This window comes from Lichenostomus cassidix, unplaced genomic scaffold (genome assembly GCF_008360975.1).
Source record: "Lichenostomus cassidix isolate B80296 unplaced genomic scaffold, HeHo_3.0 HiC_scaffold_38, whole genome shotgun sequence".
NCBI lineage: Eukaryota > Metazoa > Chordata > Aves > Passeriformes > Meliphagidae > Lichenostomus > Lichenostomus cassidix.
In genome coordinates this window covers 1,356,061-1,378,968 of record NW_028147440.1, presented here as the reverse complement: position 1 = coordinate 1,378,968, position 22,908 = coordinate 1,356,061, and the positions used below count along the sequence as shown (strand labels likewise).

At 51.8% G+C, this 22,908-nt stretch overlaps 1 protein-coding gene and 1 long non-coding RNA gene across 2 annotated transcripts in view; one reads left to right on the top strand and one right to left on the bottom strand.

Moving 5' to 3' along the window:
* Positions 1-22,908, top strand: part of MYBPC2 (myosin binding protein C2) — a gene marked incomplete at its 5' end in the record, with an annotated part of 98,215 nt that overhangs the window by 58,639 nt on the left and 16,668 nt on the right. The window contains 11 exons of the mRNA XM_085045400.1: positions 690-795; positions 3,400-3,566; positions 5,667-5,832; positions 7,531-7,637; positions 8,536-8,565; positions 9,029-9,168; positions 10,921-11,080; positions 11,824-11,928; positions 13,990-14,178; positions 19,408-19,542; positions 21,376-21,543. Of these exons, the coding sequence (XP_084901526.1) occupies positions 690-795; positions 3,400-3,566; positions 5,667-5,832; positions 7,531-7,637; positions 8,536-8,565; positions 9,029-9,168; positions 10,921-11,080; positions 11,824-11,928; positions 13,990-14,178; positions 19,408-19,542; positions 21,376-21,543 (1,473 nt within the window). The remainder of the gene's footprint in view (positions 1-689; positions 796-3,399; positions 3,567-5,666; positions 5,833-7,530; positions 7,638-8,535; positions 8,566-9,028; positions 9,169-10,920; positions 11,081-11,823; positions 11,929-13,989; positions 14,179-19,407; positions 19,543-21,375; positions 21,544-22,908) is intronic.
* Positions 9,233-9,969, bottom strand: LOC146422939 (uncharacterized). Its single transcript, XR_014847793.1, has 6 exons — positions 9,878-9,969; positions 9,798-9,828; positions 9,669-9,759; positions 9,475-9,605; positions 9,364-9,383; positions 9,233-9,249 (listed from the first exon to the last, which is right to left on the bottom strand). It is a non-coding gene; the product is annotated as an uncharacterized LOC146422939 (long non-coding RNA).

Sequence of the window (22,908 nt, the reverse complement as noted above, 5' to 3'; positions counted from 1 at the left end):
AAAATGGGGATAAACATCCCAAAATGGGGGTAAAACCACAAAAATGGGGGAAAAAAACCAAAAAAAACTGGGAAAAAAATCCCAAAAATGGGAAAAACACCCCAAAAACTAGGGAAAAAATCCTAAAAATCAGGAAAGCACCCCAAAAAAATTGGGAAAAACACCCAAAAATTGGGAAAACACCCAAAAAAATTGGAAAAACACCCCAAAAATCAGGAAACCCCCCAAAGAACTGGGAAAAAAATCCCCAAAAATCATGAAAACACCCCAAAAAACTGGGAAAAAAATCCCAAAAATCTGGATAAAACCCAAAAAAATAGGGGAAAGCACCCCAAAAAATCGGGAAAAACCCCCAAAAATTGGGAAAAAACCCCAAAAAATCGGGGAAAAAACCACCAAAAAATTGGGAAAAAATCCCAAAAATCAGGAAAAATCCCCAAAAATCAGGAAAACACCCCAAAAATTGGGGATAAAACCCCAAAAATCAGGATAAAACCCAAAAAAATAGGGGAAAACACCCCAAAAAATCGGGAAAAAATCCCAAAAATCGGGAAAAAACCCAAAAAAATTGGGGAAAAAAACACCAAAAAATTGGAAAAAAATCCCAAAAATCGGGAAAAATCCCCAAAAATCAGGAAAAGCCCCCAAAGCTGGGGCCAGACCCCAAACTGACCCCTGCTGCCCCGCAGAGCCGCCGGTGACCATCGTGAAAGGGCCGGAGGACCAGCAGGTGGTGGTCGGAGAGAGAGCCGTGCTCGAGGCCGAGGTGTCCGAGGAGGGAGCCCAGGTCATGTGGTAAGGGGGTGGTCATCTTGTGGTCATCCTGTGGTCAGCTGGGGTCAGCTGGGGTCAGATGGGGTCAGCTTGTGGTCATCTGGGGTCAGCTGGGGTCATCTGTGTCCATCCTGTGGTCCTCTGTGGTCAGCTGGGGCCATCTTGTGGTCATCTTGTGGTTATCTGTGGTCATCTACATTGTCCTGTGGTCATCTTGTGGTCATCGGTAGTCATCTGTGGTCAGCTGTGGTCATCTTGTGGCCATCTTGTGGTCATCCTGTGGTCATCTGCACTGTCCTGTGGCCAGCTGTGGCCATCTTGTGGTCATCTACATTGTCCTGTGGTCATCTTGTGGTCATCTGTAGTCATCTGTGGTCAGCTGTGCTCATCTTGTGGCCATCTTGTGGTCAGCTGTGGTCATTTACATTGTCCTGTGGTCATCTTGTGGTCAGCTGTGGTCAGCTGTGGTCATCTACATTGTCCTGTGGTCATCCTGTGGTCATCCTGTGGTCAGCTGGGGTCAGCTTGGGGACAGCTGGGGTCATCTTGTGGCCATCTTGTGGTCAGCTGTGGTCATCTACATTGTCCTGTGGTCATCTTGTGGTCAGCTGGGGTCAGCTGTGGTCAGCTGAGGTCATCCTGTGGTCATTTGTATCCATCTGCACTGTCCTGTGTCCATCCTGTGGTTACCTGTGGTCATCTTGTGGTCATTGGGGGTCAGCTGGGGTCATCCTGGGGTCAGCTGGGGTCAGCTGTGGCCATCTTGTGGTCAGCTGGGGTCAGCTGTGGTCATCTACACTGTCCTGTGGTCATCCTGGGGTCAGCTTGGGGTCATCTTGTGGTCAGCTGGGGTCATCTGGGGTCACCTGGGGTCATCTGTGGTCATCTTGTGGTCATCCTGTGGTTAGCTGTGGTCAGCTGAGGTCATCTGTGTCCATCCTGTGGTCAGCTGGGGTCAGCTGTGTCTATCTACACTGTCCTGTGGTCATCCTGTGGTCATCTTGTGGTCAGCTGTGGTTATCTGTGGTCATGTTGGGGTCAGCTGGGGTCATCTTGTGGTCAGCTGTGGTCATCTACACTGTCCTGCGGTCATCTTGTGGTCATCCTGTGGTTATCTGTGGTCATCTACATTGTCCTGTGTCCATCCTGTGGTCAGCTGGGGTCATCCTGTGTCAGTGTCCCTCTGTGTGCATCCCATGTCCATCCCATGTCCATCCCATGTCCATTCCATGTCCACCACCATATCCACCCCATATCTCTCCATGTCCACCCCACATCCACCACTGTGTCCACCACTGTGTCCATTCCATGTCCACCCCACGTCCACCCCACATCTCTCCATGTCCATTCCATGTCCATCCCATGTCCACCCCATATCCACCACCATGTCCACCCATGTCCACCTCACCTCCACCCTATATCCCTCCATGTGCACAACCACGTCCACCACCACATCCCTCCCGTGTCCACCCATGTCCACCCCATGTCCACGCCATACCCACCCCATATCCACCACCATGTCCATCCCATGTCCACTTCACATCCACCCCATGTCCACCACCATGTCCCTTCCATTTTCCCCACGTCTACCACCATGTCCACCCCACATCCGCCCCATATCCCACCATGTCCACCACCATGTCCACCACCATGTCCACCACCATGTCCATCCCACGTCCACCACCATGTCCACTACCATGTCAATTCCATGTCCATCCAGATCCACCCTATATCCCACCATGTCCACCACTGTGTCCACCTCACATCCACCCGATATCCCTCCATGTCCACCATCATGTCCACCACCACATCCCTCCCATGTCCATCCCATGTCCACCACCATGTCCATCCTCACCATTCCATGTCCACCCATGTCCACCTCACATCTACCCCATGTCCACCACCGTGTCCATCCCACGTCCACCCCACGTCCACCCCATATCCCTCCATGTCCACCACCATGTCCACCACCATGTCCCTCCCATCCACCCCATGTCCACCACCATGTCCACCTCACATCCACCACCATGTCCACCACTGTGTCCACCCCACGTCCACCCTGTATCCCTCCATGTCCACCACCATCTCCATCACCGTGTCCATTCCATGTCCACCACCATATCCACCCCATGTCCATCCCATGTCCACCACCATGTCCATCCCATGTCCACCACCATGTCCACCACCATGTCCACCACCGTGTCAATTCCACGTCCATCCCATATCCCTCCATGTCCACCACCATGTCCACCCCGTATCCACCCCACATCCACCGCCATGTCCACCCATGTCCACCACCATCTCCACCACCATGTCCACCACCACGTCCCTCCCATCCACCCCATGTCCACCACCATGTCCACCTTATATCCACCACCATCTCCACCACCATGTCCACCACCATGTCCACCTGCATCCACCACCATGTTCATTCCATGTCCACTCCACATCCACCCCATATCCCTCCATGTCCACCACTGTGTCCATTCCATGTCCACCACCATGTCCACCCATGTCTACCACCATCTCCATCACCATGTCCATTCCACGTCCACCCATGTCCACCCTGTGTCCATCCTCACCCCCACGTCCACTCCCCGTCCGCCCACGCCGCGGTGTCCGCAGGATGAAGGACGGCGTGGAGCTGACCCGCGAGGACGCCTTCAAGTATCGCTTCAAGAAGGACGGCAAGAAGCACTTCCTGATCCTCAACGAGGCCACCAAGGAGGACACCGGCCGCTACAAGATCCTCACCAACGGCGGCGAGGCCGAGGCCGAGCTCATCGTCGAGGGTGACCGCCTGGGGGGCTTGGGGGTCACCTGGGGGTCACCTGGGGGTCAGGGGAGGTCCTGGAGGTGGTTGAGGGTCACCTTTTGGTCCCAGGAGGTCCTGGAGAAGGTTGAAGGTCACCTGGGGGTCAAGGGAGGTCCTGGAGAAGGTCCTGGGGGGTTCTGGAATGTCCTGGAGATGGTTGAGGGTCACCTGGGGGTCAAGGGAGGTCCTGGAGATGGTTGAGGGTCACCTTGAGGTTCCAGGAGTTCCTGGAGATGGTTGAGGGTCACCTTGGAGTCCCAGAAGGTCCTGGAGAAGGTCGTGGGAGGTTCTGGAATGTCCTGGAGATGGTTGAAGGTCACCTGGGTGTTCCAGGAGGTCCTGGAGATGGTTGAGGGTCACCTTTGGGTCCCAGGAGGTCCTGGAGGTGGTTGAAGGTCACCTGGGGGTCAAGGGAGGTCCTGGAGAAGGTTGAGGGTCACCTTGGGGTCCCAGAAGGTCCTGGAGAAGGTCTTGGGGGATCCTGGAATGTCCTGGAGATGGTTGAGGGTCACCTTGAGGTCCCAAGAGCTCCTGGAGATGGTTGAGGGTCACCTTGAGGTCCCAGGAGGTCCTGGAGAAGGTCCTAGAAGGTCTCAGGGGTGTTGGAGAAGGTTCTAGAAGTATCTGGTGGGTCCTGGAATGTCCTGGAGATGCTTGAGGGTCACCTTGGGGTCCCAGGAGGTCCTGGAGTGTCCATGGAGAAGGTTCCAGAAGGTCCTAGCAAGTCCTGGGAGGTCCTGAGGACTCCTGGGGCATCTCCTGGAGATGGTTGAGGGTCACCTTGGAGTCCCAGGAGGTTCTGGAGAAGATCCTAGAAGGTCTCAGGGGTATTGGAGAAGGTTCCAGAATGTTCTAGAAGGTTCCAGAAGGTCCTGGGAGGTCCTGGAGATGGTTGAGGGTCACCTTGAGGTCCCACAGTGTCCATGGAGAAGATCCCAGAAGGTCTCAGAAGGTTCCAGAAGGTCCTGGGGGCCCCTGGAATGTCCTGGAGATGGCTGAGGGTCACCTGGGGGTCTCAGGAGATCCTGGAGGGTCCATGGAGAAGGTTCCAGAAGGTTCCAGAAGGTCCCAGGTGTCTCCCAGCTCACCTGTGTGGCTCCATAGAGGATCCTGTAGGTTCTCCATGGATTCCCATGAGCAGCTTTGGGGTCCTGAGGATTTTTGGGGTTCCTGACCCCAATTTTGGGGTTCCTAACCCAAATTCTGGGGTTCCTGACCCAATTTTGAGGTTTCTCACCCCAATTTTGGGGTCTCTCACCCCCCAGAGAAGCAGCTGGAGGTTCTCCAGGGCATCTCAGGAGGTTCTCCAGGAGGTTCCTCAGGATCACATCTATGGTTTTATTTAGGATTCTATGGGATTCTATGGGTTCCTATGAACAGCTATGGGGTCCAGGTGAATTTTCGGGGTTCCTAACCCAATTTTGGGGTCTCTCACCCCAATTTTGGGGTCTCTCACTCCCCAGAGAAGGAGCTAGAAGTTCTCCAGGGCATCTCAGGAGGTTCTCCAAGAGGTTCTCCAGGATCACATTTATGGTTTTATTTAGGATTCTATTGGTTCCTATGGGTTCCTATGGGTTCCTATGAACAGCTATGGGGTCCAGGTGAATTTTTGGGGATCCTGACCCATTTTTGGGGTCTCTCACCCCAATTTTGGGGTCTCTCACCCCCCAGAGAATCAGCTAGAAGTTCTCCAGAGCATCTCAGGAGGTTCTCCTGGAGGTTCTCCAGGATCACATTTATGACTCTAATTAGGTTTCTATGGGTTTCTATGGGTTCCTATGGGGTCCCACAGACATTTATGGGGTCCAGGTGAATTTTTGGGGTTCCTGACCCAATTTTGGGGTTTCTCACCCCAATTTTGGGGTTTCTCACCCCCCAGAGAAGCAGCTGGAGGTGCTGCAGGGCATCTCAGGAGGTTCCTCAGGAGGTTCTCCAGGAAAACATTTATGATTTTATTTAGGTTTCTATGGGTTCCTATGGGATCCCACAGACATTTATGGGGTCCAGGTGAATTTTTGGGGTTCCTGACCCATTTTTGGGGTTTCTCACCCCAATTTTGGGGTCTCTCACCCCCCAGAGAAGCAGCTGGAGGTGCTGCAGGGCATCGCTGACCTCACGGTGCAGGCCACGGAGCAGGCCGTGTTCAAGTGTGAGGTTTCTGACGAGAAGGTCACAGGGAAGTGGTTCAAGAACGGGGTGGAGGTCAAACCCAGCAAGAGGATCCACATCTCCCACACCGGCAGGTCAGACCCCAAAAAAATTCGGGAACCCCAAAAAAAAATTGGGGGAAAAAATTTGGGGTCAAGGAATTCCCGAAAAACGTGGGGTTGGGGGGGTTTTGGGGCATTTTTGGGGGTTTTTTTGGGGATTTTTGGGATTCCTGGGTGAATTTTTTGGGATTTTGGGATCCCTGGGTGGATTTTTTTTGGGATTTTTTCTGGAATTTGGGATTTTCAACCCCCCAGGATCCACAAGTTGGTGATCGATGATGTCCGCCCTGAGGACGAGGGAGATTCTGGGGGTTTTTTTAGGGATTTTGGGATTTTTTTTTGGATTTTGGGGATTTTGGGATTTTTTCAGGATTTTCTCGGGATTTTGGGATTCCTGGATGGATTTTTTTGGGGATTTTTTTAGGGATTTTGGGATTCCTGGGTAGATTTTCTCAGGATTTTGGGATTCTTGGATGGATTTTTTGGGGGGGATGTTTTTAGGATTTTGGGGGGGATTTTTTCAGGGATTTTGGGATTTTTTCCGGGATTTTTTCTGGGATTTTTTTTGGGATTTTGGGATTTTTTTGGAGATTTTTTCCGGGATTTTTTAGGGATTTTGGGGTTCCTGGGTGGATTTTTTGGGTGGATTTTTTTGGGATTTTTTCTGGAATTTGGGATTTCTGGTCCCCCAGGATCCACAAACTGGTGATCGATGACATCTGGCCCGAGGACGAGGGACATTCTGGGGTTTTTTTAGGGATTTTGGGATTTTTTGGGGGGATTCTTTTGATTTTGGGATTCCTGGGTGGATTTTTGGGGGGATTTTGGGGAATTTTTTGGGGGATTTTTTTTGGATTTTGGGAATTTTTTGGGGATTTTCTCAGGATTTTGGGATTCCTGGGTGGATTTTTTGGGGGATTTTTTTAGGGATTCCTGGGTGGATTTTTCTCAGGATTTGGGGATTTTTTCGGGGATTTTTTCTGGATTTTGGTATTTTGATTCCCCAGGATCCACAAGCTGGTGATCGATGACGTCCAGCCCAAGGACGAGGGAGATTCTGGGGTTTTTTAGGGATTTTGGGATTTCTGGATGGAATTTTTTTGGGATTTTGGGATTCCTGGGTGGATTTTTTGGGGGATTTTGGGGTTTTTTGGGAATTTTTTGGGGGATTTTTTTGGGATTTTGGTATTTTTTTCGGGATTTTCTCAGGATTTTGGGATTTTTTTGGAGATTTTTTCTGGGATCTTTTCTATAATTTGGTATTTTGATCCCCCAGGATCCACAAGCTGGTGATCGATGACGTCCAGCCTGAGGACGAGGGAGATTCTGGGGTTTTTTAGGGATTTTGGGATTCCTGGATGGAATTTTTTGGGGATTTTGGGATTCCTGGGTGGATTTTTTGGGGGATTTTTTCAGGATTTTGGGATTTTTTTTGGATTTTGGGATTTTTTTGGAGATTTTTTCTGGGATCTTTTCTATAATTTGGGATTTTCAATCCCCCAGGATCCACAAGCTGGTGATCGATGACGTCCGGCCCGAGGACGAGGGACATTCTGGGGGTTTTTAGGGATTTTGGGGTTCCTGGGTGGAATTTTTTTGGGATTTTGGGATTCCTGGGTGGATTTTTTGGGGGATTTTGGGGGTTTTTTGGGAATTTTTTTGGGGATTTTTTCTGGATTTGGGGATTTTTTTGGGGGGATTTTTTTGGATTTCGGTATTTTGATCCCCCAGGATCCACAAGCTGGTGATCGATGACGTCCGGCCCGAGGACGAGGGCGATTACACCTTCATCCCTGACGGCTACGCGCTCACCCTGTCGGCCAAACTCAACTTCCTGGGTCAGCCGGGGGCAGCTGGGGGCAGTTATGGGGCTGGGGGCACTTGGGGGCAGTTGGGGGTCACTAAAGGGGCACTTGGGGGGCCAGCTGTGGGGCTGGGGGAGTTTATTATGGGGCTGGGGGCATTTGGGGGCAGTTGGGGGTCAGCTATGGGGCAATTATGGGGCTGGGGGTCACTTGGGGCATTGGGGGCACTGGGGGGCAGTTGTGGGGCATTTATGGGGTGGGGGGAACTTGGGGGCATTTGGGGTGCAGTTATGGGGCAGTTATGGGGCTGGGCGTCACCCTTGGGGCATTTGGGGAGTAGTTGGGGGGCAATTATGGGGCTTGGGGTCACTTAAGGGGGGCACTTGTGGGGTACCTGGGGGGGCAGTTATGGGGCAGTTATGGGGCAGTTATGGGGCTGGGGGTCACATGGGGGGCATTTGGGGGTCACTTTGGGGTGATGACGTCATCAGGTTATTCCCAATGACGTCACCGGGGAAAACCCCAATGACGTCATCGGTGGGAACCCAATGACGTCACTGCGGGATTCCCCAATGATGTCATCACCGGGAACTGGGGGTCACTTAACGGGATGATGACGTCACCGGGGTATTCCCAGTAATGTCACCGGGGAAACCCCCGATGACGTCACTATGGGAATTCTGCGATTACATCACTGGGAACTGCGATGACGTCACTGCGGGGGGGGATTTTTCCCCGATGACGTCATCACCGGGAACCACGTGACAACACTATGGGGAATTTCATTGTGACGTCATCACCGGCACCCCCCAATGACGTCACTGTGGGGAATTCCCCCGATGACATAATCACTGTGAATCCCGATGACGTCACGGGGGTGTGTCTCTGGGGTCTCTGACGTCACTAACCGCCCCTCCCCCTCCCCCCGCAGAGATCAAGGTGGAGTACGTGCCGAAACAAGGTGAGGGGGGAGGGGAGCTGGGGGGACAGGTGACACCTGGGGGGGTCATGTGACACCTCAGGGGGGGACAGGTGACACCTGGGGGGGGACAGGTGACATCTGAGTGGATCATGTGGCACCTGGGAGGGTCATGTGACACCTGAGTTGGACAGGTGACACCTGGGGTGGATCACGTGACACCTGGGGAGGGAAAAGGTGACACCTGGGGATGGACAGGTGACACTGTGGGGAGGTCAGGTGACATCAGAGGATGGACAGGTGACACCTGAGTGGCACAGGTGACACCTGGGGGGGGACAGGTGACACCTGGGGATGGACAGGTGACACCTGGGGAGGACAGGTGACACCTGAGTGGCACAGGTGACACTGTGGAGAGACCAGGTGCCACCTGGGGAGAGCAGAGGTGCCACCTGAGCGGCACAGGTGCCACCTGAGGTCCCCAGCTGTCCCCACCTGTCCCCAGAGCCACCCAAGATCCACCTGGACTGCTCGGGGAAGGACACGGAGAACACCTTGGTGGTGGTGGCCGGGAACAAACTGCGCCTGGATGTCCCCATCTCGGGAGAGCCGCTACCTGTGGCCACCTGGAGCAAGGATGGGCAGGTGGGACACCTGTGTGTCACCTGTGTGTCATTGTGTCACACCTGTGTGTGTCATTGTGTCACTGTGTCACCTGTGTGTCACCTGGATGTCCCCATTTCCGGAGAGCCGCTACCTGTGGCTACCTGGAGCAAGGACGGACAGGTGGGACACCTGTGTCACCTGTGTGTGTCACCTGTGTGTGTCATTGTGTCACACCTGTGTGTGTCATTGTGTCACTGTGTCACACCTGTGTGTCATTGTGTACCTGTATCACACCTGAGTCACACCTGTGTGTGTCATTGTGTACCTGTGTCACACCTGTGTCACCTGAGTCACACCTGTGTGTCACCTGGATGTCCCCATCTCGGGAGAGCCGCTACCTGTGGCCACCTGGAGCAAGGATGGGCAGGTGACATACCTGTGTGTCACACCTGTGTCACCTGTGTGTCATTGTGTACCTGTGTGTCATTGTGTCACACCTGTGTGTCATTGTGTACTTGTGTCACACCTGTGTGTGTCACCTGAGTCACACCTGTGTGTCACCTGGATGTCCCCATCTCGGGAGAGCCACTACCTGTGGCCACCTGGAGCAAGGATGGGCAGGTGGGACACCTGTGTCACCTGTGTGTGTCATTGTGTCACTGTGTCACCTGTGTGTCACCTGTGTGTGTCATTGTGTCACTGTGTCACACCTGTGTGTCATTGTGCCACTGTGTCACACCTGTGTCACCTGAGTCACACCTGAGTCACACCTGTGTGTCACCTGGATGTCCCCATCTCGGGAGAGCCGCTACCTGTGGCCACCTGGAGCAAGGACGGACAGGTGACATACCTGTGTGTCACACCTGTGTCACCTGTGTGTGTCATTGTGTCACTGTGTCACACCTGAGTTACACCTGTGTGTCACCTGTGTGTCATTGTGTACCTGAGTCACACCTGTGTGTCACCTGGATGTCCCCATCTCGGGAGAGCCGCTACCTGTGGCCTCCTGGAGCAAGGTGGGACACCTGTGTGTCACACCTATGTGTCACACCTGTGTACCTGTGTCACACCTGTGTCACCTGAACCCCTATGACCATTCAGTCCTCACCTGTCTCACCTGTCCCAGGTGTTCTCAGCCTGTGAAGGTTGTGTCAGGCTGGAGGAGAAGCACGGCCTGAGCAGCTTTGTCACCTGTCCTACCTGTCCCTGTGTGTCACTCCTGTGTCCCCAGGTGTCCCCAGGTGTTCTCACCTGTCCCCAGGTGTCCCCCAGTGTTCTCACCTGTTGCAGGTGTTCTCACCTGTCTCACCTGTCCCAGGTGTTCTTGGCCAAGGAGGGCAGGGTGCGGCTGGAGGAGAAGCACAGCCTGAGCACCTGTCCCTGTGTGTCCTACCTGTCCCTCACCTGTCCCCAGGTGTTCTCACCTGTCCCACCTGTCCCCAGGTGTTCTCAGCCTGTGAAGGTCGCATCAGGCTGGAGGAGAAGCACAGCCTGAGCAGCTTTGTCACCTGTCCCACACCTGTCCCTGTGTGTCACTCCTGTGTCCCCAGGTGTTCTCACCTGTCTCACCTGTCTCACCTGTCTCTCACCTGTCTCTCACCTGTCGCAGGTGTTCTCGGCCAAGGAGGGCAGGGTGCGGCTGGAGGAGAAGCACAGCCTGAGCACCTGTCTGTGTGTGTCCCACCTGTCCTACCTGTCCCCAGGTGTCCCCAGGTGTTCTCACCTGTCCCCAGGTGTCCCCCAGTGTTCTCACCTGTTGCAGGTGTTCTCACCTGTCCCACCTGTCCCCAGGTGTTCTCGGCCAAGGAGGGCAGGGTGCGGCTGGAGGAGAAGCACGGCCTGAGCAGTTTCGTCATCGAGAGCGCCGAGCGCGGCGACGAGGGACGTTACGACATCGTCGTCACCAACCCGGCCGGCGAGGACAAGGCGGCCATCACCATCCGCGTCGTGGGTCAGTCACGCACCTGGGCACACCTGGGCGCACCTGGGGGCACCTGGGCACACCTGGGGACACACCTGGGGGCACCTGGGGATAGCCACAGACACACCTGGGGACACCTGGGATACACCTGGGGACACCTGGGCACACCTGGGCGCACCTGGGCGCACCTGGGGATACCCACAGACACACCTGGGCACACCTGGGGGCACCTGGGGGCACTTGGGCACACCTGGGGATAGCTACAGACACACCTGGGATACACCTGAGGACACCTGGGCACACCTGGGGGCAATGGAGACACATCTGGGCACACCTGGGGATAGCCACAGACACACCTGGGGGCACCTGGGCACACCTGGGGACAATGGGGACGTTATGACATCGTCGTCACCAACCCGGCCAGCGAGGACAAGGCGGCCATCACCATCCGCGTTGTGGGTCAGTCACACACCTGGGCACACCTGGGCACACCTGGGCACACCTGGGCACACCTGGGGGCACCTGGGGACACCTGGGGATAGCCACAGACACACCTGGGGACAATGGGGACACACCTGGGGACACCTGGGCACACCTGGGGGCAATGGAGACACACCTGGGACACACCTGGAACACCTGGGCACACCTGGGGCACACCTGGCGGCTGCTGCCCACCATGCCAGCCCAGGTGTGTCTCACCTGTGTCTCACCTGTGTCTCACCTGTGTGTCTCACCTGTGTCTCACCTGTGTGTCTCTCTCACCTGTCCCGCAGATGTCCCTGACCCCCCCGAGGCTGTCCGAGTGACCTCGGTGGGCGAGGACTGGGCAGTGCTGGTCTGGGAGCCGCCCAAGTACGACGGGGGACAGCCGGTGACAGGTGAGACACCTGGGCACACCTGGGGACAGGTGAGACACCTGGGCACACCTGGTGACAGGTGAGACACCTGGGGACAGCCGGTGACAGGTGAGACACCCGGGGACAGCCGGTGACAGGTGAGACACCTGGGGACACCTGGGGACAGGTGAGACACCTGGGGACAGCCAGTGACAGGTGAGACACCTTGGGGCTCCTGGGGCACCTGTCCCTGTCTCACCTGTCCCACCTGTCTCCATTCATTCTATTCAGTTTGTCCCACCTGTCCTTCACCTGTCCCACCTGTCACTATCTCACCTGTCCCACCTGTCTCACCTGTCCCACCTGTCCCCATTCATTCTATTCTATTTGTCCCACCTGTCCCTCACCTGTCCCACCTGTCCCCATCCATTCTATTCTATTTCTCCCCACTTGTCCTTCACCTGTCCCCCCTGTCCTGTATGTCCCACACCTGTCCCACCTGTCCCACCTATCCCACCTGTCCCACCTGTCCCTATCTCACCTGTCCCTCACCTGTCCCACCTGTCCCCATTCATTCTATTCTATTCATCCCACCTGTTCCCCACCTGTCCCTCCTGTCTGTCACCTGTCACACACCTGTCCCACCTGTCCCTCACCTGTCCCACCTGTCCCCATTCATTCTATTTCTCCCCACTTCTCCCTCACCTGTCCCTCACCTGTCCCACCTGTCTCTTACCTGCCCCACCTGTCGCTATCTCACCTGTCCCACACCTGTCCCACCTGTCTTAATTGTCCCACCTGTCCTACCTGTCCCTCACCTGTCGCTCACCTGTCCCACCTGTCCCTGCCTCACCTGTCCCACCTGTCCCCATCCATTCTATTGCTCCTTCACCCTGTCCCTCACCTGTCCCACCTGTCCCCATTCATTCTATTCTGTTTGTCCCACCTGTCCCTCACCTGTCCCTCACCTGTCCCACCTGTCCCTATGTCACCTGTCCCGCCTGTCCCCATTCATTCTATACTATTTGTCCCACCTGTCACACACCTGTCTCTCACCTGTCCCCCACCTGTCCCTCACCTGTCCCACCTGTCTTAATTGTCCCACCTGTCCTACCTGTCCCTATCTCACCTGTCCCACCTGTCCCCATTTGTTCTATTCTATTTGTCCCATCTGTCACACACCTGTCCCTCACCTGTCCCACACCTATCCCACCTGTCCCCATCTATTCTATGGGTCCTTCACCATGTCCCTCACCTGTCCCACACCTGTCCCACCTGTCCCCATTCATTCTATTCTACTTCTCCCCACCTCTCCCTCACCTGTCCCTCACCTGCCCCTATCTCACCTGTCCCACCTGTCCCCATTCGTTCTATTCTATTTGTCCCACCTGTCCCCCACCTGTCCCCCACCTGTCCCTCACCTGTCCCTCACCTGTCCCACCTGTTCCCATTCATTCTATTCTACTTCTCCCCACCTCTCCCTCACCTGTCCCTCACCTGTCCCTCGCCTGTCCCACACCTATCCCACCTGTCTCACCTGTCCCACCTGTCCCCATTCGTTCTATTCTATTTGTCCCACCTGTCCCCCACCTGTCCCCCACCTGTCCCACACCTATCCCACCTGTCCCCATCTATTCTATTGGTCCTTCACCATGTCCCACACCTGTCCCACCTGTCCCACCTGTCCCACCTGTCCCCATCCATTCTGTTCTATTTGTCCCACCTGTCTCACCTGCCCCACCTGCCTCACCTGTCCCTCACCTGTCCCTCACCTGTCCCACCTGTCCCCATTCATTCCATTGTATTTCTCCCCACCTGTCCCTCATCTGTCCCTCACTTGTCTCACCTGCCTCACCTGTCCCTCACCTGTCCCACACCTGTCCCACCTGTCCCCATTCATTCTATTCTGTTTGTCCCACCTGTCCCTCACCTGTCCCACATCAGTCCCTCACCTGTCCCTCACCTGTCCCTCACCTGTCCCTCACCTGTCCCACATCTGTCCCTCACCTGTCCCACACCTGTCCCACATCTGTCCCTCACCTGTCCCTCACCTGTCTCTATCTCACCTGTCCCTCACCTGTCCCCCACCTGTCCCCCCTGCAGGTTACCTGGTGGAGCGCAAGAAGAAAGGCTCCATGCGCTGGATGAAGCTCAACTTCGAGGTGCTGCCGGCGCTCACCTTCGAGTCGACGCGCATGATCGAGGGCGTGCTCTACGAGATGAGAGTGTTTGCTGTGAATGCCATCGGGGTGTCCGCGCCCAGCCTCAACACCCAGCCCTTCATGCCCATCGGTGAGGCAGTTTTGGGGTGAATTTGGGGGATTTTGGGTCATTTTGGGTGATTTCGGGGTGATTTGGGGTCAATTTGGGGAGTTTATTGGGGAGCCTAGGGAGGGATTATGGAGGATTTAGGAGGTTGTGGAGGAATTTGGGGATCCTGAATTGGGTCTGGGGGATCTCAGTGGGATCTGAGGAGTCCTAGAGGGGATTTTGGGGTGAATTTGGGGGATTTTGGGTCATTTTGGGGTGATTTTCGGGTGATTTGGGGTGATTTGGGGTTCTGTACGAGATGAGAGTGTTTGCCGTGAATGCCATCGGGGTGTCCGCGCCCAGCCTCAACACCCAGCCCTTCATGCCCATCGGTGAGGCAGTTTGGGGTGAATTCCCGCGATTTTGGGCAATTTTGGGGTGATTTGGGGTCATTTTGGGGTGATTTTGGGTCATTTTGGGGTGATTTGGGGTGAATTTGGGCGTGCTCTACGAGATGAGAGTGTTTGCCGTCAACGCCATCGGGGTGTCCGCGCCCAGCCTCAACACCCAGCCCTTCATGCCCATCGGTGAGACAAGTTTGGGGTGAATTCCTGCGATTTTGGGTCATTTTGGGGTGATTTTTGGACGATTTGGGACATTTGAAGGCATCCTGGAGGTGATTTGAGGAGCTTATTGGGAGAGTGTAGGGAGGGATTATGGAGGATTTAGGGGATTTGGGGATCCTGAATTGGGTCTGGGGGATCTCAGAAGGATCTGAGGGGTCCTAGAGACAATTTTGGGGTGAATTTTGGGGATTTTGGGTCATTTTGGGTCATTTTGGGGTGATTTGGGGTTCTGTACGAGATGAGAGTGTTTGCTGTGAATGCCATCGGGGTGTCCGCCCCCAGCCTCAACACCCAGCCCTTCATGCCCATCGGTGAGAGAAGTTTGGGGTGAATTCCTGCGATTTTGGGCAATTTTGGGTCATTTTGGGGTGATTTTGGGGTGATTTGGGGTCATTTCGGGGTGATTTGAGGAGTTTATTGGGGAGCCTAGGGAGGGATTATGGAGGATTTAGGAGATTCTGGAGGAATTTGGGGATCCTGAATTGGGTCTGGGGGATCTCAGTGGGATCTGAGGAGTCCTAGAGGGGATTTTGGGGTGAATTTGGGGGATTTTGGGTCATTTTGGGGTGATTTTGGGGTGAATTTGGGGGATTTTGGGTCATTTTGGGGTGATTTGGGGTGATTTGGGGTTCTGTACGAGATGAGAGTGTTTGCCGTCAACGCCATCGGGGTGTCCGCCCCCAGCCTCAACACCCAGCCCTTCATGCCCATCGGTGAGACAGTTTTGGGGTGAATTCCCGCGATTTTGGGGCATTTTGGGTGATTTCGGGGTCATTTTGGGGTCATTTTGGGGGTGATTTGAGGAGTTTATTGGAGAGCCTAAGGAGGGATTATGGAGGATTTAGGGGATTTGGGGTCCTGAATTGGGTCTGGGGGATCTCAGAAGGAATCTGAGGGGTCCTAGAGACGATTTTGGGGTGAATTCTGGCGATTTTGGGTCATTTTGGGGTCATTTCAGAGTGATTTTGGGTCATTTCGGGGTGATTTGAGGAGCTTATTGGGGGAGCTTAGGGAGGGATTATGGAGGATTTAGGGGATTTTGGGGATCCTGAATTGGGTCTGGGGGATCTCAGTGGGATCTGAGGAGTCCTAGAGGGGATTTTGGGGTGAATTTGGGGGATTTTGGGTCATTTTGGGGTGATTTTGGGGTGATTTGGGGTGATTTGGGGTTCTGTACGAGATGAGAGTGTTTGCCGTGAATGCCATCGGGGTGTCCGCGCCCAGCCTCCACACCCAGCCCTTCATGCCCATCGGTGAGACAGTTCTGGGGTGAATTCCTGCGATTTTGGGTCATTTTGGGGTGATTTTTGGACGATTTGGGACATTTGAAGGCATCCTGGAGGTGATTTGAGGAGCTTATTGGGAGAGTGTAGGGAGGGATTATGGAGGATTTAGGGGATTTGGGATCCTGAATTGGGTCTGGGGGATCTCAGAAGGATCTGAGGGGTCCTAGAGGGGATTTTGGGGTGAATTCTGGCGATTTTGGGGTGAATTTGGGGGATTTTGGGTCATTTTGGGTCATTTCGGGGTGATTTGGGGTGGATTTGGGGTCAATTTGGGGAGTTGTTGAAGGTCCTGGAAGGGATCTAGGGGGATTTGGGGAGGAATTTGGGGTCCTGAATTGGGTCTGGGGGAACTCAGTGGGATCTGAGGGGTCCTAGAGACGATTTTGGGGTGAATTTGGGGGATTTTGGGTCATTTTGGGGGGAATTTGGGGTGGAATTGAGAGGATTTGAGGAGCTTTTGGGGAGCATAGGGAGGGATTATGGAGGATTTAGGGGATTTGGGGATCCTGAATTGGGTCTGGGGGATCTCAGTGGGATCTGAGGGGTCCTAGAGGGGATTTTGGGGTGAATTTGGGGGATTTGGGGCAATTTTGGGTCATTTCAGGGTGATTTGGGGTGGATTTGGGGTCAATTTGGGGAGTTGTTGAAGGTCCTGGAAGGGATCCAGGGGGGTTTGGGGAGGAATTTGGGGTCCTGAATTGGGTCTGGGGGATCTCAGAAGGATCTGAGGGGTCCTAGAGAGGATTTTGGGGTGAATTTGGGGGATTTTGGGTCACTTTGGGTCATTTCAGAGTGATTTGGGGTCATTTTGGGGTGGAACTGAGGGGATTTGAGGAGCTTTTGGGGACAATAGAGAGATTAAGGAGGATTTGGGGGATTTGGGGTCCTGAATTGGGTCTGGGAGATCCCAGTGGGATTTTGGGGAGAATTTGGGGGATTTGGGGTCATTTTGGGGGATTTTGGGGAGATTTGGGGAGTCCTGGGGTGGTTTTGAGGTGGTTTTGGGGTGATTTTCGGGTGATTTTGGGGTATTTTGGGTGATTTTTGAGGTGATTTCATGGTGATTTTGGGGTGATTTAGGGATGAATTTTAGGGTGATTTTGACATGATTTTGGGCTGATTTTGGGCTGATTTTGAGGTGATTTTGGGATGATTTTTAGGGCAATTTTGCTGCAATTTTGTGATGATTTTTGGTGTGATTTTAGGGTGATTTTGACATGATTTTTGGCTGATTTTGAGCTGATTTTTGGGCTGATTTTGCGACGATTTTGAGGTGATTTTGGGATGATTTCTGGTGTGATTTTAGGGTGATTTTGCAGTGATTTCGTGATGATTTTTGGATAATTTTGGGATCATTTTGGGGTGATTTTGGGGCTGATTTTGGGTGATTTTTGAGGTGATTTTGGGTTGATTTTTTGCAGTGATTTTAGGATGATTTTTGAGGTGATTTCGGGTGATTTTGGGGTGATTTTGCTGTGATTTCAGGATGATTTTTGGGGTGATTTTTGGGGTGATGATTTTGGGAAAATTTCAGGCTGATTTTGGGGTGAATTTTGGGGTGATTTTTGGGATGATATTGTGGTGATTTTTGCAATGATTTTGAGGTGATTTTGGGATAATTTCGCAGTGATTTTTTGGGTGATTTTGCAGTGATTTTAGGGTAATTTTGGGCTGATTTTGAGATGATTTTTGCGGTGATTTTGCAGTGATTTTGGGGTGATTTTCAGGCTAATTTTGGGCTAATTCTGGGCTAATTTTGGGCTGATTTTTGGGTGATTTTTTATGATTTCGGGGTCATTTTGGGGATAATTTTGGGCTGATTTTGGGGTGATTTTTGTGGTGATTTTTGAGGTGATTTGGGGATAATTTCGGGCTGATTTTGGGATAATTTTTTGGTGATTTTTGGGGTGATTTCACGAGGATTTCACTGTGATTTTGGGATAATTCCGGGCTGATTTCAGGCTAATTTTGGACCAATTTCAGGCTGATTTTGGGCCAATTTTGGGCTGATTTTTGAGTGATTTTTTTGTGAGTTCAGGGTCATTTTTGGGATAATTTTGGGCCAATTTTTGAGGTGATTTGGGGAACATTTCAGGCTGATTTTGGGATAATTTCACAGTGATTTTTTAGGGTGATTTCACGATGATTTCACAGTGATTTTGGGCTAATTTTGGGCTGATTTTGTGGTGATTATTGCAGTGATTTTGTGATGATTTTTGGTGTGATTTTGGGATAATTTTGAGATGATTTTTGCAGTGATTTTGGGGTGATTTTTGGGGCTAATTTTGGGCTAATTTTGGGCTGATTTTTGGGTGATTTTTTTGTGATTTCGGGGTCATTTTTGGGATAATTTTGGGCTAATTTTGGGTGATTTTGGGCTAATTTTGGGATGATTTTGAGATTATTTTTGCAGTGATTTCGCAGTGATTTTGGGGTCATTTTTGGGCTAATTTTGGGTTAATTTTGGTATAATTTCAGGATGATTTTTGGGGTGATTTCACAATGACTTCACAGTGATTTTGGGCTAATTTTGGGCTAATTTTGAGATGATTTTTGTGGTGATTTTTGAGGTGATTTGGGGGTAATTTTGGGCTGATTTTGGGCTAATTTGAGGTTGATTTTTGGGTGATTCTTTTGTGATTTTGGGGTCATTTTTCGGATAATTTTGGACTGATTTTGGGATAATTTCACAGTTATTTCTGGGGTGATTTCACGATGTTTTCACAGTGATTTTGGGCTAATTTTGGGCTGATTTTTGAGTGATTTTTTTGTGATTTTAGGGTCATTTTTGGAATAATTTTGAGCTGATTTCGGGATAATTTTGCAGTGATTTTTGGGGTGATTTCATGATGATTTCACGGTGATTTTGGGATAATTTTTGCAGTGATTTTGCAGTGATTTTGGGGTGATTTTGGGCTGATTTTGGGATAATTTTGGGATAATTTTTGCGGTGATTTTGCAGTGATTTTGGGGTGATTTTTTGGGCTGATTTTGGGCTAATTCTGGGCTGATTTTGGGATAATTTTGGGCTGATTTTGAGATTATTTTTGCGGTGATTTCACAGTGATTTTGGGGTCATTTTTGGGCTGATTTTGGGATAATTTTGGGCTGATTCTGGGCTGATTTTGGGCTGATTTTGGGCTAAGTTTGGGCTAATTTTGGGCTGATTTTTGAGTGATTTTTTTGTGATTTTGGAGTCATTTTTGGGATAATTTTGGGCTAATTCTGGGATAATTTTGGGCTAATTTTGGGCTGATTTTGGGCTAATTTTGGGCTGATTTTGGGCTAATTTTGGGCTGATTTTGGGCTAATTTTGGGCTGATTTTGGGCTGATTTTGGCTTATTCTGTCTCCCCTCAGCCCCCACGAGCGAACCCACCCACCTGACCCTGGAGGACGTCACTGACACCACGGCGACCCTCAAGTGGAGACCCCCAGAGCGGCTGGGGGCAGGGGGGATCGACGGCTACCTGGTGGAGTGGTGCAAGGAGGGGGGTGAGGAACCCAAATTGGGGGTTGGGAACCTGAAATTCGGGTTTGGAACCCCAAAATTTGGGTTTGGGACCCCAAAATTTGGAGGAAATCCCAAAATCTGGGGGGAAACCCCAAAATTTGGAGGGTGAGGACCCGAAATTTGGGTTTGGGAACCCAAAATTGAGGGGAAATCTCAAAATCGGGGGGAAAATCCCAAAATTTGGGGGGTGAGGAACTGAAATTCGGGTTTGGGACCCCAAAATTTGGGTTTGGGAACCGGAAATTTGGGGTTGGGACCCCAAAATTCGGGGAGGAATCCCAAAACTGGGGGGGAAATCCCCAAATCGAGAGGACAGACCCCAAAATTTGGGGGAGAAACTGTGGGATTGATCCCAAAATCTGGGGGGAAATCCCAAAATTTGGAGGGTGAGGAACCCAAAATTTGGGTTTGGGACCCTGAAATTTGGGGGGGAATCCCAAAATTGGGGGGAAATCCCAAAATTTGGGGGGGTGAGGAACTGAAATTTGGGGTTGGGAACCCAAAATTCGGGTTTGGAACTCTGAAACTGGGGGAATCCTGAATTTGGGGGGGAAATCCCAAAATCTGGGGGGAAATCCCAAAATCTGGGGGGTGAGGAACCCCAAATTTGGGTTTGGGAACCCCGCCAACACTGAGCTGGTTGAGCGCTGTGGTCTCAAATCACCTCAATCCCATAAATCCCAGCCCCAAATCACCTCAATCCCATAACCTCCCAACCCAATAAAACCCCAGATTTCCCATAAAAACCCCAAAATCCCCGTTTTTTCCCCCAGAATCCACCTGGACTCCCGCTAACACGGAGCTGGTGGAGCGCTGTGGTCTCAAATCACCTCAATCCCATAAATCCCAACCCCAAATCACCCCAAAATTCCCTTTTTTTCCCCACAAAACCCCAAATTTCCCATAAAAACCCCAAAATCCCCGTTTTTTCCCCAGAATCCACCTGGACCCCGGCCAACACTGAGCTGGTTGAGCGCTGTGGTCTCAAATCACCTCAATCCCATAAATCCCAACCCCAAATCACCCCAAACCCATAACTCCACAACCCCATAAAACTCCAAATTTCCCAATAAAACCCCAAAATCCCCGTTTTTTCCCATAAAATTCAAAAAATCCCCATTTTTCCCCAGAATCCACCTGGACTCCTGCCAACACTGAGGTGGTTGAGCGCTGTGGTCTCAAATCATCCCAAACCCATAAATCCCAATCCCATAAAAACCCCAAAATTCCCATTTTTTTCCCCCATAAAACCCCAAAATTCCTGTTTTTCCCCACAAAACCCCAAAATTCCCGTTTTTTCCCCAGAATCCAACTGGACCCCCGCTAACACCGAGCTCGTTGAGTGCTGTGGTCTCAAATCACCTCAATCCCATAACTCCACAATCCCATAAAACCCCAAAATTCCCATTTTTCAACCCCAAATTTCCCATAAAAACCCCAAAATCCCCGTTTTTTCCCCCAGAATCCACCCGGACTCCCGCTAACACTGAGCTCGTTGAGCACTGTGGTCTCAAATCACCCCAATCCCATAACTCCCAATCCCAAATCACTCCAATCCCGTAACTCCACAATCCCACAAACCCCCAAATTTCCCATAAAAACCCCAAAATCCCCGTTTTTTCCCATAAAAACCCCAAAATCTCCGTTTTTTCCCCCAGAATCCAACTGGACTCCCGCTAACACGGAGCTGGTGGAGCGCTGTGGTCTCAAATCACCTCAATCCCATAAATCCCAACCCCATAAAACTCCAAAATTCCCATTTTTCAACCCCAGATTTCCCATAAAAACCCCAAAATCCCCGTTTTTTCCCCCAGAATCCACCTGGACTCCCGCTAACACGGAGCTGGTGGAGCGCTGTGGTCTCACCGTCCGCGGTTTGCCCACCGGAGAGAAGCTCCTCTTTCGGGTGGTCGGCGTGAACATCGCCGGCCGCAGCCCGCCGGCCACCATGGCCCAGCCGGTCACCATCCGCGAGATCGTGGGTGAGCCACGGCCCCAAATTGGGGGGGAACCCAAAATTATGGGGTGGGAGCTGAAAATATGGGGTGAGAGCTGAAAATATGGGGTGGGAGCTGAAAATTGTGGGGGAAATCCCAAAATTATGGGGAAGATCCCAAAACTATAGAGAGGATCCCAAAATTATGGGGGAAATCCTAAAAGAAGGGGGAAATCCCAAAATTATGGGGGAATCCCAAAATTATGGAGGAATCCCAAACACCAAGGGGGAATTCCTAAACTTTGGGAAGACCCCAAAATATGGGGTGGGAGCTGAAAAATGTGGGGTGGGAACCTAAAATTATGGGGGAAATCCCAAAATTATGGGGAAGATCCCAAAACTATGGAGAGGATCCCAAAATTATGGAGAAGATCCCAAAATTATGGGGGAAATCCTAAAAGAAGGGGGAAATCCCAAAATTACGGGGGGACACCCTAAAACAAGGGGAGATCCCAAAATTATGGGGGAAATCCCAAAATTATGAGGGAAATCCTAAATCAAGGGGGAAATCCTAAAATATGGGGAAATCCCAGAATTATGGGGGAAATCCTAAAAAGCAAGGGGGAAATCCCAAAACCATGGGGGAATCCCAAAATTATGGGGGAAATCCTAAAACAAGGGGGAAATCCCAAAATTATGGGGGAATCCTAAAAGAAGGAGGAAATCCCAAAATTATGGGGGAAATCCTAAAACAAGGGGAATCCCAAAACAAGTGGGAAGATCCCAAAATTATGGGGGAAACCCTAAAAACCAAGGGGGAAATCCCAAAATTATGGGGGGACACCCTAAAACAAGAGGAGATCCCAAAATTATGGGGGAAATCCCAAAAGAAGGGGGAAATCCTAAAAGAAGGAGGAAATCCCAAAACCAAGGGGGAATCCCTAAACTGTGGGAAGACCCCAAAATGTGGGGTGGGAGCCTAAAATATGGGGTGGGATCCCAAAATTATGGGGGAATTGCTAAAACGTGGGGGAAATCCCAAAGTTATGGGGGAAACCCTAAACTTTGGGAAGACCCCAAAATATGGGATGGGAGACCCTAAAATGGGGGGTGGGAGCCCAAAAATTATGGGGGAAATCCCAAAACTGTGGGGAAAATCCCAAAATTATGGGGGAAATCCTAAAAAGCAAGGGGGAATCCCAAAACCATGGGGGAATCCCAAAACCATAGGGGAAGATCCCAAAATGAAGAGGAAAATCCCAAAACGAAGAGGAAAATCCCAAAATTATGGGGAAATCCCAAAACCAAGGGGGGAATCCCAAAACAAAGGGGAAAATCCCAAAACGAAGAGGAAAATCCCAAAACGAAGAGGAAAATCCCAAAACGAAGAGGAAAATCCCAAAACGAAGAG